Genomic DNA, 13,679 nt, shown 5'->3' on the forward strand with positions numbered 1-13,679 from the left:
CCGCCGCCTATAAAACTTACAAGTTTATTTCAAAGGAGGTTGTTTTTGGGTGCAAAAATTTTCCCTGTCGCGTCTCGAACCGGCGATCTCCGGATTAACAGCCAGTCGCCTTAACCACTCGGCTGTCGGACCATACAATCTGTTTTCTTACAATCAACTTTGTTTTAGGAACAGATTCTGTTTCTGAATAACCGCAATTTAGGTCACGCAGAAAGCGTGAAATCAAGCGCGAAAAAGCCATTTAAGCAGTGACGAGACAGAATGTTCTAGAACAAATGTAAAACGAAAATGAAGCGTCAGACGACGAAACAAAAAAACATAGCAGGACAAGTCCTGACGTACAATTCAAAGAATTTTCATTGACTTAACAAAAAACTAAACCTAGAATGGACTATGAGTGAATTGAGAAAACCATTTTGAAAAAAATTAGAAAAAAAATAAGAAAAAAAAACAGAAAATCAATGTCAAAATGCCGCATGTGAACAACAAAAACCACTAGCGAGAAATGAAAATTTAATTCAAACAAAAAACTAGGCCTAGAATGGATTTGAATGGATTGGGAAAACCATTTAGAAAAAAAAATCCGATCCGAAAAATCGAAACAACAGTGAAAATCTGAGTGAAATTGCCGCATGTGAACAAAAAACCACTACCGAGAAACCGAATTTTTGTTCAAACACCGTTTTCTCAATCTACTGTAAAATTAGAGCGAAAAAAATTCACGCCGCAAAACCACTCGCTTTTTCGCTCCATTTCCTGTTTCGGCGTGACCAAAATCACTACTCCAATTTGACTTCAAAAATGATGAAAATGTGTGAACAGATCTTAATAAAAAAAAAGACAGCGCCCCAATACAATTCAAATTCTTTGAATTGTAAAAAACCAAGAGCACCGCAATATAGCTACTCTCAGCTTACAGCTTCGCAGCTATAATTAAAATATACTGTTCATTTGGATCTCGTTCGTTTGTGTTAGTTCCATATCAATTCCCACGAGCCATTGAAGCATGCTCGTGGCTATTGCAAATTATATATTCCTCTTATGTTTGATTATTCTAATTAGTCGGTCTAATAACTTGAAAACTTAGGGTATTGTCCAGACACTGTACCTTGTAGTGCTCCAGCATGGCTCCGACATCTGCCACGACATTTCGGTTTGTCAACATCACACCCTTCGGCATTCCAGTGGTTCCAGACGTGAACAGAATCAGTGCCAAAGCATCAGCGTCCAACGGTGGAACAAACGCATGCATATTACTTCTCCCAGTCTCCAAAAATTTCTGGAATGTTGTTACTTTGATACCTTCGAGCTTAGCTTGCGCAGTCACTTCGGATGATAAATGGTCCATAACCACAACCAGGGAAAGATTGGGGCATTGATCGTGGCATTTGAGAAGTTTATTTAGCTTGTCTTCATTGTCGCAAACGACAGTCGTCATTTCAGTAACGGATACGATATGTGAGATTGCTTCCATTCCCAAAGTGTCGTAGAGAGGCACTGTTACCATTGAGAAGGAGTTACAGGCCATCTGGGTGACATCCCACTGAAACAGCAAATCAGTTGTTCCAGGAAAAGTTTGAACAATTATTTGCTATTCAAGAAACATGAAAGCAAAGAGACAAATTCTTTATTCAGATGACCAAATGAGTTCTAGGAAAAATCAGTTAACAGAGGTTCGCTCCTTGTGAAAACTCAGGAACGAAAGCACGCTAATTGGATAGCTTGAACGGCTCAAAAGCTACCTTTGCATTGTTTCAAAAGCGATATATTGACTGTTCAATAAATCAGGAAGCTTTATAAAAATTTTATATTAAAATGGTACCAGGCTCCATAAACCGCAATAAGTAAAAGTTGAATCCTCAACGTCCTCATAAACAATGGATGAAGTGGCACTGATATATCATAGTTTAGTTTCTGTTTAAAAAAAACATGAAAACTTGCTACAACAGCACCTAGTAATTCTGCAATATAAAAAATTATAGACCCAATAGCTTAATCAAGATACTTCCTTACAAGAGGGTCAAGAAGCACGATCTCTTCATGATGTAAACAGAAATAATCAAAGTTTTGTCTGTCTGTTGCAGCCCCGATTATCTACAGCTTTGAACTAACTTTAGTATCTACGCTCGCTAACCGTGTAAATCGTTTCAGGTAAAACTTTTCCTGGACACAAAGTCTTGAACCTTCATCCGACGTGTTTTACGTGCATATGCGAACGACAATCTTTCTACACTTTGCTGGGTTCTATCTCAATCCAAATGATGAACTCTTTTTTGGATAACACTGCCATTGACTCCATACATCTATCGCTTCTAGTTCACTTAGATTTATTTTGTCAGCAAAAAGCAAAGTGTGGTACATTGTTTGCCTCTAAGATTCAATTCTTCAATTTATATATCGAGAGACCAGTATTTCGACTATTGCCATGCAGCATAGAGTTATGCCAGAATGCACTGCCTCGTCGAACACCTGCGTTTACTTTGAAGGGGGTTATTAGTTTCTCATTGTTTTGAGCTATCTTTGTGGTACATTTTTCCTCAGTAACAAACAAGACCACACATGTATAACTCAAGGTGCCACAGCAGAGCTGCAGTCAAGAATGACCAGAAACAAGGGTTGCCGAAATCCGCATGCAGCCGCAGGTAAACAAATTGATGCTTCAAAATCTTTGCCCTGGAACCTGCTCGGTTGTCACGTTTCTAATTGCGGAGATTTTTCAATCGATAGAGATTGATGCCCTCAGAAATTGTATTCTATTCAATTGAGATATTCCTCGATAATTCGAACAATCGCTTCCAGGTCCTTCCCATGAAATTGCTTGTTTTTAATAGTCCAGTTTAATCAAGGTTTACAAAATGTGATAGCGCGTTACTATCGCGCGAATCATTCAGCTTGTATGTCTTAGAATTAAACTTTGTGTCCTTGGTACTTTCCCTGAGTTTTGTGCCAATAACCAGATAATGAAAACACACAGCAGGGTTGGAGTTTGTTTTTTTACAATTACAGGGACGAGGACCCCAGAAAGAGTCAGCCTAAAGTATTATCATGACCGATCACGAGTCTGATCATTGCCCAAAAATCACCTGAATGAGCGCGCCTTCTCATTAATGAGCACCTCAAGCGGTAAACGGATTCGAAACTCACCTCCCACCGATTGGTTCCATACACTCCGATCTTTTCTTCTTTCCTGGGACAGTGGCCAGAGTGGATAAGAGCTGATCCCACCATCTGGGATAACTTGTTCACTTCATCGTATGTCTTCCACTGGTACTCGTTCGAGGTGGCCCCATCTTCACCAGGGGAGGGAGATGACGGAGACTCGGCCGGGGCGGAGGGGGGCTTTCGGGATCCCAGGCAGGGTTTATGTCCTGAAAAATAATTCAATCATATTTCTAAGGCATCCCATTTAAAACCAGTCGCTGAGGTACTGTTTGTTTGTTTGTTTAAGTTATACCGATAAAAATATTCAAAATTCGATGTTACAAGTGAAACTCTCGAATGATAGTTAAGATATAAGATAGTTTTGGGACAACAGCACTATCAGATCAGAAAATGAATAGATAAAAATGAATTGTTTCATGGTGATACAGTTGAATCAGAAATGTACCGGTATTCCTTTAGATATTACGATATGTAGCACCCGCGCGGATACTGTTAGCCCAACTATCTCGTTATCGAGTGCCTCTTGTAATGGAGAAATTCTGAGCTTGTCACCTTAAGATAAGTTGGATTAAGTGACTAAAAATGTTGAACTAACTTGAGATATTGAGGCCCCTTTGGAAGAGACAGTGGAGTGTCTGCTTCTCCATGTCTGGAAAGAACTCGGTCATGATGTGGTTCTCCGGACATTCTCTCGAAATCCGGATCCTCTCCACCTCCTAAAGACAAAATCATGTTATCTCAGACTTTACTCACAATCATCTCATAAAAACTTCTTAGACTACAAGCGTGTTAAGTATGTTGATGATTATTAAACCAAAAATTTGACCAACTAGAGTGCTATATCATCAGTGATTGCTTCAGTGCCTTGCTAAATAACGCGTATTTGTAACTGGGGGAGGGGGTTGGCGAGGGGTATAACGTACCAGGGGTCAATAACTGAAGTAATTGAACACTTGGTATTATATACAATAACATACCGAATCTAAAATCAGAAAAAAATTAAAATTCCCTCTGAAAATTTTCGAGCACTGTTTCCTTAAAGGTTTAAACTTGTTTCCTTTTTGGTCCGTTTCTATATCGAATATTCTCAAATTAGCGTTGGCTGTTAAATAACTTTAAAAACAAATTTGTAAATGCTAATTAATAATAAAAAATAACTTACATTGATAACATTGGTTTGGTTTTCGAATCCGTGTTGAATCGTCATAGCTGATTGATTTGTTTCGTTTCCTTTGTTTCTGTAGATTTCAAATAGGAAAATCTTCACACAATCTGGCTGTTCAAAGTTTTTCAGTTAGTTCCAAGTTACGACACGCACGAGTTGTTTCAGTTGGTTTGAAAGCGGCAGCAGATGTCAAAAGATCGTTTCTCTGAGAAAGAAAACAAAAGATGTCTATAGACTAATTGTCTAGCCTTTTCAAAAACAAATTAGCTCATTCATTTAACCTTTTAACCGAACTATCCGCTTATTCGACACTTTTCGACGCGCATAAAATGCATTGGCCTTTTAGAAAATCCTTGAAATAGGATAAAGGGGGAAACATCAAAAAGGTGGCTCTGTTCGAACACAAAATTTAACCTAAAAAACGCGTTAACTGCCAACATTTAGTTTCTAAATTCGAGCGTACTTTTTTAAAACCTTTTGAGATTGACCTACTTACCTGAAATTCAATTGTCAAGCGTCGGTCCTTACAAACTCGCCGCTCAGAAAAGTTGATAGTTGTCACTCTCAAAATGTAAGTTTTAATTTTTGAATTTTTTGGATTCGGCTAATCGAAATGTGTCAGAGTTGTGAATGATGTTATAAGTATTGGCTGTCGGTGTAATTGCGAGGATAAGCATATTAGCTACACAAACAAAATTGTATAAGCGAAGATGGTTGCGGCGTTTAAACAAAGAAAATTTCCATTAATGGACACTATGTCAAACACAATTTATTGACACGTACAATAGCGGCCAACTTTGACATTTTGTTACGAAAATGTCTTAAAGCGAAGGAAAATACAAGGTAGCATAGTTCTGACAAGTTCAACTTCAAGGAATTCTTGTCTTTTGAGAGGGGTAATGACAAAAAATTGTAACCTTTACACGTTAGTGCAAGCATATTTTTGCTAACAGAGGATCCACGGAACCGGAGAATTTAGCCACAACTACTATTTAGACATAATGCTAAATGATAGAGATGCTAAATTGTAAGCACCAAATCTAAAATGGGCCATTATGATATTTATTGTTCCGACCCCCACTTAAGTGGGGAGGGAGGAACTATATACTCAATTTAAATTAAATTTTTTAACGGTAGATTGTTATTGTTACCTTAGAGATAGAGGAGCGTTGCTGAATTGTTTGATTTAAGTTTTTTGGCTAAAATTTTTTTAAATTTTCTAAATTCGAACGTTTTTCATCAGAAAATGTCACAAAATATTCTTTTTTGGCCCACTTTGTTAAAGTTTGCCAGAAACCTTGACGCAGACTCCTTAATCTCCAAAATAGCGCTAGTTGCAATTAGGCGCCCTATTAAAGTCTTCTGTAATTAAAATTTTGTCTTTTTTTTTGCAGATTTAACTCGTTAATTATGCAAAATTCATCGTTGTTTCTTTAATATTTGAAGCATTTCACTCCACAAATGGACTAATTCCCAAACTTTTGGAACAAATGGGCGGTTTATTGGGCGCGCGGCAAAATCAAGGATAGGTTTGATATTAACATGGATTCTTACAATCATAAACTTTTGTTTTGGTGCTGCCTTTTTTCAAAATATTTTGCTTACGTTTTTTCAAAGTTAATTACTGACAAAATTATTATTCACGGCTCCATTAAAGACAGCTCTCATTTACGTAAAAAAGACGCCGAATGTACATATATTTTGTTTTCAGAGAACCTGAGGGTTTTTATGGCTTTGAGGAAGAGTTAGTAAACATTAACTGAATTCTTGTGTTTTGCCTTAAATTGTCGTTCTTTTTGAAGTCTGATTACTAAGTCTAACCATTCAAAGATCCAAATGGCTTCCTCAAAAGGTGCAAATGAACCTGTACTATGCATTGGGTTGTCACCTAATGCATGGCCTTCTATGTCGATATTATTTGGTTTAAGAAAAATTCAGTGATTTTTTGAACTTGTTAATTTTTTAAATTTCAGAAAACTTTTGGTTTATTCTCAGTAAATAGAGATCAAAATTTCTTCCGTATAGAGTTTTCTATTCTTGCCCTCTATTTGTTGTTATTTTTGTTGTTGTATGCCAAATATTGGATAATTAAAGGCCTCAGTGGCCAACTACAGACAAACAAATGAACTTAATAACTGACATTGGTATATAACTAAAGGTTTTATTGACTTTCAAATTAACTTTCTAAAAAAAGAGTAAAAGTATTCTTCGACTTTTTTTTTGTGGTTTGCATGTTTTTTTCGTATTTTAAAATTTTGTATCATTTGCGTAATTTAGCCTCATTAATAAGAGGTCTCCTTAATGTTTTGTTGAAACAAACAATAAATTTCCTGTTGTTTAAACGTTTTGACTAATGTACTCAGGGCTTAGACAATTTGGTTCAGAAGAATTTTGTGAAATTTAGATACTTTTCAATTTTTGTGGTTCTTTTTGCTGTCATTTTACAAAACGACTTTATGATGATCAAAGGAGACACAAATGAAGATTTTATGTCCTCGCTGTTAATATGGCTTCAACAATGTGGTTTTGTAAAGTTGTTTATGAATTTTTTTAGTTCAGCTTGTATTTAATGTTATTTCATAGTCTTATGACTTAGTCTGACTCATAACAGTCGCAGTTAGTTTTCCGAGAAGTCGCAAGATAAACTGTCGACTATTTTAGTCGGAAGCTTACATGGCTATGAATTTTTAAAATATTTGTCTTTTAAAAAAGACAATGAATTTTTGAGATTTGCCAAAATATTTGTCTTTTAAAAAAGACAATGAGTTATTGAGATTTGCTACTCTTCATTCCGTTAAATTGTAGTTTAGCATCGCTACAGACAAGGTACATACCTTATCCATTGAGCTACAATTTTTTACAACATTTTTATTTTCCTCAAATGGTCCTTGTCCTTGGTACAACCATTTTTTATAAAAGACTCGTGATTTTTCGCCTATTTTTGTAGGTTTTTGTCGAATTTTCAGTATCACAACCTTGAGTGGTCTTCTGGTCATTTGAAAAAAAAACGCAACCAAAGATTTTTAACGTTTTTAGTGTGAACTTAAAGTTTAAAAGTTTAATTGGCAGGGACATCGTTTTCGTGCAAATTTTTTCCTGCAAATTTTTCCTTTTTGCCCGTGTTTGAACTTCTTTTGTAGTGGTATGACGTATCCTCGTAAATGAAAGGTCTATCGCTCTCTATGGAGTTATAAAAGAATCTCTCCTTGACTTCATTTGATGCATAATGTTTCTAATCAGTTTGAAATCAATTCTTTTAAAAAAAGCTATGTTTTTTTTCAAACTTTGCAATTTTGCTCATTTCTTGTCGACTTGTTACCAAGTCGCATTGAGGAAAAGTCCTATAATTTTTCTAATGAAGTACAGGTTAATCTGCTTAGTATAAGTTGTTAGTTTAATCTGATGCCATTTCGATTTGGTTATTAATGATCTTCAAAAAATGGACAACACGTTTTGGTCGTAATATTTGTAATTATTTGATTTTTATCGCCGTCTTTTCTGGTAGACAAATTATGATAGTCATAGGTCTCATAGGCCCTCTAAGGTAGATTGCTTTATTCATTTAGTAGTTTGTTGAACGATATGTTGATATGTTCATTTTTTATCTCTTCCTCATTTTGTAGACAATTAAGTGAAAACGTAGATGAGCGGGGTCGGAATTTGATGTGCAAACGCACATTACCGAGCCTCCTTGTTCACATCCATAGTTGCTTGTAGGGGAGCTATTCTTGTTAAATTTGGCACCCAAAAAGGTGAGAGGAGTTCAAAATTGTTATTTTTGTCTCACCCAATGAGCGTCGAGAACAATGTCCAACTTACTTACATTAATATGAAATTACAATAGCATTGGAAAAACAACACTGACAAAGTGAGGAGTTACAAGAAGGCTTTATTCAAATTTTAATCAAGAATTTGTGATCAAGAATCAACGTCAATCTTATCATCCTAAAGTGTATACAGGCCAATTCACGAATAATTAAAAAAACCACCAAGTTCATGAATTTAACTTTATTACACCTTTTAAAAAATGACATAGTACAACATTATTCAAGTGTTTGGCCTTCTGCTAGTTTAGTCAAGAAATGAAAACTTTACTACTATTGGAATCACTAAGTGCGCACTACTTTGATTTCACGTAAACTATAGAAGTTTGAATATGTTCACATAATATTAAAAAACGATTCGGACTTATGTCCTCGGATATGTTTTCATCTTAATCATTTTCCAATTTCGGACTCTGAAAAGTTTCCGTTTTGGTTATTCGAGAGACTTATATTGAGTCGGTTTCCTTAAAGGTAAAATAAAGATTGTTTGTGGAGGTTGCATTCATAGTTTCCCTATTCTAGTTTTCCTATCCATTTATCTATACCTTGGAGATCAGATTTGCAACCCAGATAAGTTTTCAGAACAACAAAACTAACACAATTATATCAGCGTTAAACCCATCGAGACGCGGCCTGTTCTTAAAATTCAAAAACATGGTACTTAAAATTAGCCCACGAGAATTCCCCGTCAGTAGTATATCGTGAGCAAGAGTGGCGGGGGTAAAAAGACGTACCTATGTATAAAGATTACGTATAGCCCATATTCCCTCAAATCCCAAAGACGTACCTCACAGCATGATACCCAAGGTGTTCAAGCGAGGGGGATTAGCAAGTTAATCCCTTAATATTAAATTAGTAAGGTCATTCACTCATTCCCATATTGCACTTTATTAATGTAAATTTCCAAAGACGTACCTCACAGCATGACACCCAAGCTGTTCACACGAAAGGGATTAGCTATAAAATGTTTATATATTAAATTAGATAGGATGACTCATTTACACATACGCACGGTTTACGTGATTTTCAAAAATGCACCGCACAGAATGATACCCAAGCTGTTCACACGAAGGGGTTTAGCAAGATAGTGTCTGAACAACAAATCAGTAAGGACATTGACCCCCTACGATATTGCACTTTAACAATGTAAATTTCGAAAGACGTACCTCACAGCATGATACCCAAGGTGTTCAAGCGAGGGGGATTAGCAAGTTAATCCCTTAATATTAAATTAGTAAGGTCATTCACTCATTCCCATATTGCACTTTATTAATGTAAATTTCCAAAGACGTGCCTCACAGCAAGACACCCAAGCTGTTCTCACGAAAAGGATTAGCAAGATAATCCGTCAATAAGAAATCAGTAAGGTCATTTACCTTTTCTCATGCTACACTTTACTAATGTCAATTTCCAAAGACGTACCGCACAGCATGATACCCAAGCTGTTCACACGAGGGGATTAGCAAGATAATCCCTTGATATTAAATTGGTAAGGTCATTGACTCCCTACCATATTACACTTTAATAATGTAAATTTCCAAAAACGTACCTCACAGCATGACTCCCAAGCTGTTCACACGAGGGGGATTAGCAAGATAGTGCCTTAACAACAAATCAGTAACGTCATTGACCCCCTACCATATTACACTTTACTAATGACAATTTCAAAAGACGTACCTCACAGCTTGATACCCCAGCTTTTCTAACGAAAGTGATTAGCAGGATAATGTTTTAATAATAAATTAGGTAGGATGACTCATTTACAGTTACGTACGTTAGACGTGATTTTCAAAAATGTACCTCACAGTATGATACCCACGCTGTTCTCACGAAAGGGATTAGCAAGATAGTGCCTTAACAACAAATCAGTCAGGTCATTGACCCCCTACCATATTAGACTTTACTAATGTCAATTTCCAAAGACGTACCTCACAGCATGATACCCAAGCTTTTCACACGAAAGGGATTAGCAGAATAATGTTGTAATAATAAATTAGGTAGGATGACTCATTTACAGTTACGTACGACTTTTCAAAAATGCGCCTCACAGCAAGATACCCACGCTGTCACACGAAAGGGATTAGCAAGATAATCCCTCAATAACAAATTAGTTTGGCTTTCTCATATATAAGCCACTACTCCTATTCATTATTTCAAACAACATCTAGGTACAACATCTAGGTACAACATCAAGATAATCCCTAATAACAAATTAGGTAGGTCATTGACCCCTTCCCACATTACACTTTACTAATGTCAATTTCCCAAGACGTACTTCACAGCATGATGCCTAAGCTGTTTACAGGAAGGGGATGAGCAAGATAGAGCCTTAACAGCAAAATAGTTAGGTCATTCACGTTTTCTCATGTTACACTTTACAAATGTCAATTTACAAAGACGTACCTCAACGCATGATGTCCAAACTGTTCACACGAAATGGATTAGCAAGATAATCCCTCAATAACACATTCCAATTCTTAAAGGAAAAAGAGACACCTATCCTCAAAAAAACACATTTATTGGCAACAAACTCTCAATTCTTGACACGAAACATCCCATTATTGCCAAAAATTGCAAAATGTTGAAAAAAATACCAAATTCGTACCAAAACAACCAATTCTAGCCCAAAAATACCCGTTTCTAGTCCAGAAATAGACCATTTTGAGCAAAAAATACACAATTCTTATGTTAACAAAAATTCGTATTTCCTGCCAAAAAAAATTAGGTCTAGCAAAAACTGCACAGTAATTGCCAAACGAACACCCAAATCTTCCGAAAAATACCGATTTTTACCACAAAGTGGAGATATCTCGTCAAAGAACAACCAAACTCCACCCAATTTGTTAGAATTTTTAAAAAATACCCAAATAGAAAACGAAATAACAAAAATTCATCAAATATTTATCCAAAACATATAAATTAGACAACCTTGCCATCATCTGTATTTATCAAATTTCTTCCCGACAATCCAATTATTTAGTGACCTGACAAACATCAACTTTAGACATCGTCTTTTGTGATGATCAATCTTCTCCGCTGATTGATATAGGTTTTATGAGCACAAACTTGTCACGAATTATTTACTGTCGTTTAAAATTAGTCATAAAATGCATCAGTTTAATCATAGTAGTCCAACAATTACGATTAATTAGGTGATCTCATCCATGTAGGTGGGTCACTGACCTCTTTGAGAAAAAGTGTTGTTCAACTGCTTCGTATGATTGTCACAATTGCGGATATCCAGGCATTGTATGGGCTCATTGAACTAATGTGAACAAAATATAATCCACACTAATGGCAATATGATTTTTCATACTTTATCAAAGCATGCAGAGCTCACGTGATATAATTCTTACTCATTGTATCGTAATAATTACGTCACTTCTGCGTCATAATGATTTCAGTTTTTATCATACTGTATAAACAAAAGTCCAATTCATTGTGCTTCTTTTTTCCTTCTGTTCAACAGCTCAACAAAAGCTAGCTTTTATTCTTATCTTGAGACAATTTCTTCTTCCTTCTGTTGCAAAACCAAGTTATCATTTATAAACCCTTCAGTGAATATTCGTCATCTCCAGGACCTCTTCCTATTTCCCATTCCACGTAAGTCATTTCTGTTATGAAATATGAAAACAAGCAAGAAAAACAAACAAATGGCTATTTTCATCATCATACTCATTCGCAAATAAAATATTAATTCTTCAGAGAGAAAGATTCACCAATACGGGTAATTTGTCCTTAGCTTTAGTTTTTTTTAGTATTTCAACCGTCTTCAACCAAAAAAAGGCTGAAATAATGAACATCAAATCTGTGATATTGAACGAAAATCTCAAAGCCCACATCTTCTTCCCCGATTTCAATGATGATGTTGCAATTATAAAGGAGAGAAAAACTTGCTACGGCTGGGTAGCTGATCCTCCATTCTCAATTCCGAGGCAGCTCCTGGTCTTCATTATTGCTATCGAGAATTTGCCTGAAGTCTCTGTTCCATACAAACAGACAACTGTAGACTTCTACAAAAACCGCATCGAAAACACAAATTTGCAAGTGTCAGACAACATGGAACTCAGCAGATCAGTCCGTGAGCAATTCTGTGACTATGAGTTGTCGTATAGACCAATGTATGAAAATCAACTGGGATTTTTTGAGGAGGAGAGAGAACTTAAATTTCTCTGGTGTGTGTCTGACGAGTATGACAACTTGCAGGTGCAGAAACCAAATCGGGATTGTGACGACTGGGAAAATGGGTCATTGACAGAGAGTATCATTGCAAGTATAGAGGAAGAGAACGCAATTGAGCTCGAGTTTGGCAGCAAAAATTGCGACAAGGCAGTCCCCTTTTTGTATTTTTCTACAGAAACTGGACAAGATACAATGAAAGAAGTACAGGGAGCATCGACTGTTGAAAATACTTCACTCAAGTCTGCCAAAACCATCCTCAGTAAAGTAGTCGATGAATGTGCAGATAACCAAGATCATGTTTTTTCTCATGATGCAATTGAAGCAATATCTGAAAAAACTTCCCTCAAATGTGAGCAACCGGCGTATTGTACACAAAAGACAGTCAAGAGAAGGGCTCCTGATGTCAATAACCCTGAGAGAGAGGGAAGTAGAAAGCCAGAAGTTGATGACAAGAAAGAAAAAATGTGTCCTCCATCGGGCAAATTGAGAAGACATACTGAGTTATATGGTAACTAAACTAGCAATCTGAGAAGTTATTCCTTTTGCAGATTATTTTTGTTTGTATTTCCTGTATGATTTCATATCTGATACTAGTACTTTTAGTGACGACTGATTGACTGATTAATTTGAAATATTCTGTTTTACACTCAGAGAAGCTGAAGCTCATGTATGCTTTTGAATTAATACTTTGATACTAATATTTAATTGAGTTTTAAAATGCTTTTCGAAATCAGTTTTTATCAATAGTTCAATTTTGAATATAAATATTTATCGAAAAGAGCTTGTTTTGTATTATCTGCTTTTTTTCTCAAAAATGAGGGTTAATAGTCGTTGCAGAGACTGTGAAGTTGATTGGAAATAGTTGGGATGCAAATGATATGGTTATCAGATAATGGACCGTAGTCGACTTACGGACATACGACCACAAAATACCTGTAAGGGTTTCATGTAGATAGATTTATTAACAACATGTTTTCAAGTCCCTGGATGAGCTGAAAGACCAGATTTTTGAGTTAGAAATAAGCAACACACGTATTGCACATAAAAAACCAAGAATTGTTGGGTTCATTATCCTCTTGTACGCCAAAATTACAATGTTGCAACTTAAAAACATTTTCTTATCCTCTTTCTGCGATGCAAACAAATATGAGTTGATTGAAATGGATAATGAATCTTTACTTGGTACGTAGTGAGGAAAAATTTGACGGATTCAGTTGACCAGATATACATCAAATGTGGTACTGGATGATGCAAAGCGATTGCAGTGATAATTTCGCAGCAGACTCTAGCAACAGTTGTTTACCACGAATACTATGTCATAATCATGGAACCTTTGTTAAGAGAAC

At 36.0% G+C, this 13,679-nt stretch overlaps 1 protein-coding gene across 1 annotated transcript; it reads right to left on the reverse strand.

Moving 5' to 3' along the window:
- Positions 1-1,054: 1,054 nt before the first annotated feature.
- Positions 1,055-4,532, reverse strand: LOC142357401 (long-chain-fatty-acid--CoA ligase 1-like). The gene is made up of 4 exons (XM_075409046.1): positions 4,325-4,532; positions 3,758-3,878; positions 3,145-3,368; positions 1,055-1,543 (listed from the first exon to the last, which is right to left on the reverse strand). Exons 1-4 carry the CDS (start codon positions 4,367-4,369, stop codon positions 1,055-1,057), a joined length of 879 nt encoding a protein of 292 aa, XP_075265161.1. The 5' UTR covers positions 4,370-4,532.
- Between the last annotated feature and the right edge of the window lie 9,147 nt (positions 4,533-13,679).

This window comes from Convolutriloba macropyga, unplaced genomic scaffold (genome assembly GCF_964194025.1).
Source record: "Convolutriloba macropyga unplaced genomic scaffold, txConMacr16.3 SCAFFOLD_5676, whole genome shotgun sequence".
NCBI lineage: Eukaryota > Metazoa > Xenacoelomorpha > Acoela > Convolutidae > Convolutriloba > Convolutriloba macropyga.

Excerpts from the sequence above, each read along its gene's own strand:
- LOC142357401 (XM_075409046.1), bottom strand. The coding sequence starts at position 4,369 with ATGACGATTCAACACGGATTCGAAAACCAAACCAATGTTATCAAT. Across the intron at positions 3,879-4,324 it reads ACCAAACCAATGTTATCAAT|GAGGTGGAGAGGATCCGGAT; the intron begins GTAAGTTATTTT and ends TTTTGTCTTTAG. Across the intron at positions 1,544-3,144 it reads ATGGAACCAATCGGTGGGAG|TGGGATGTCACCCAGATGGC; the intron begins GTGAGTTTCGAA and ends TTGCTGTTTCAG.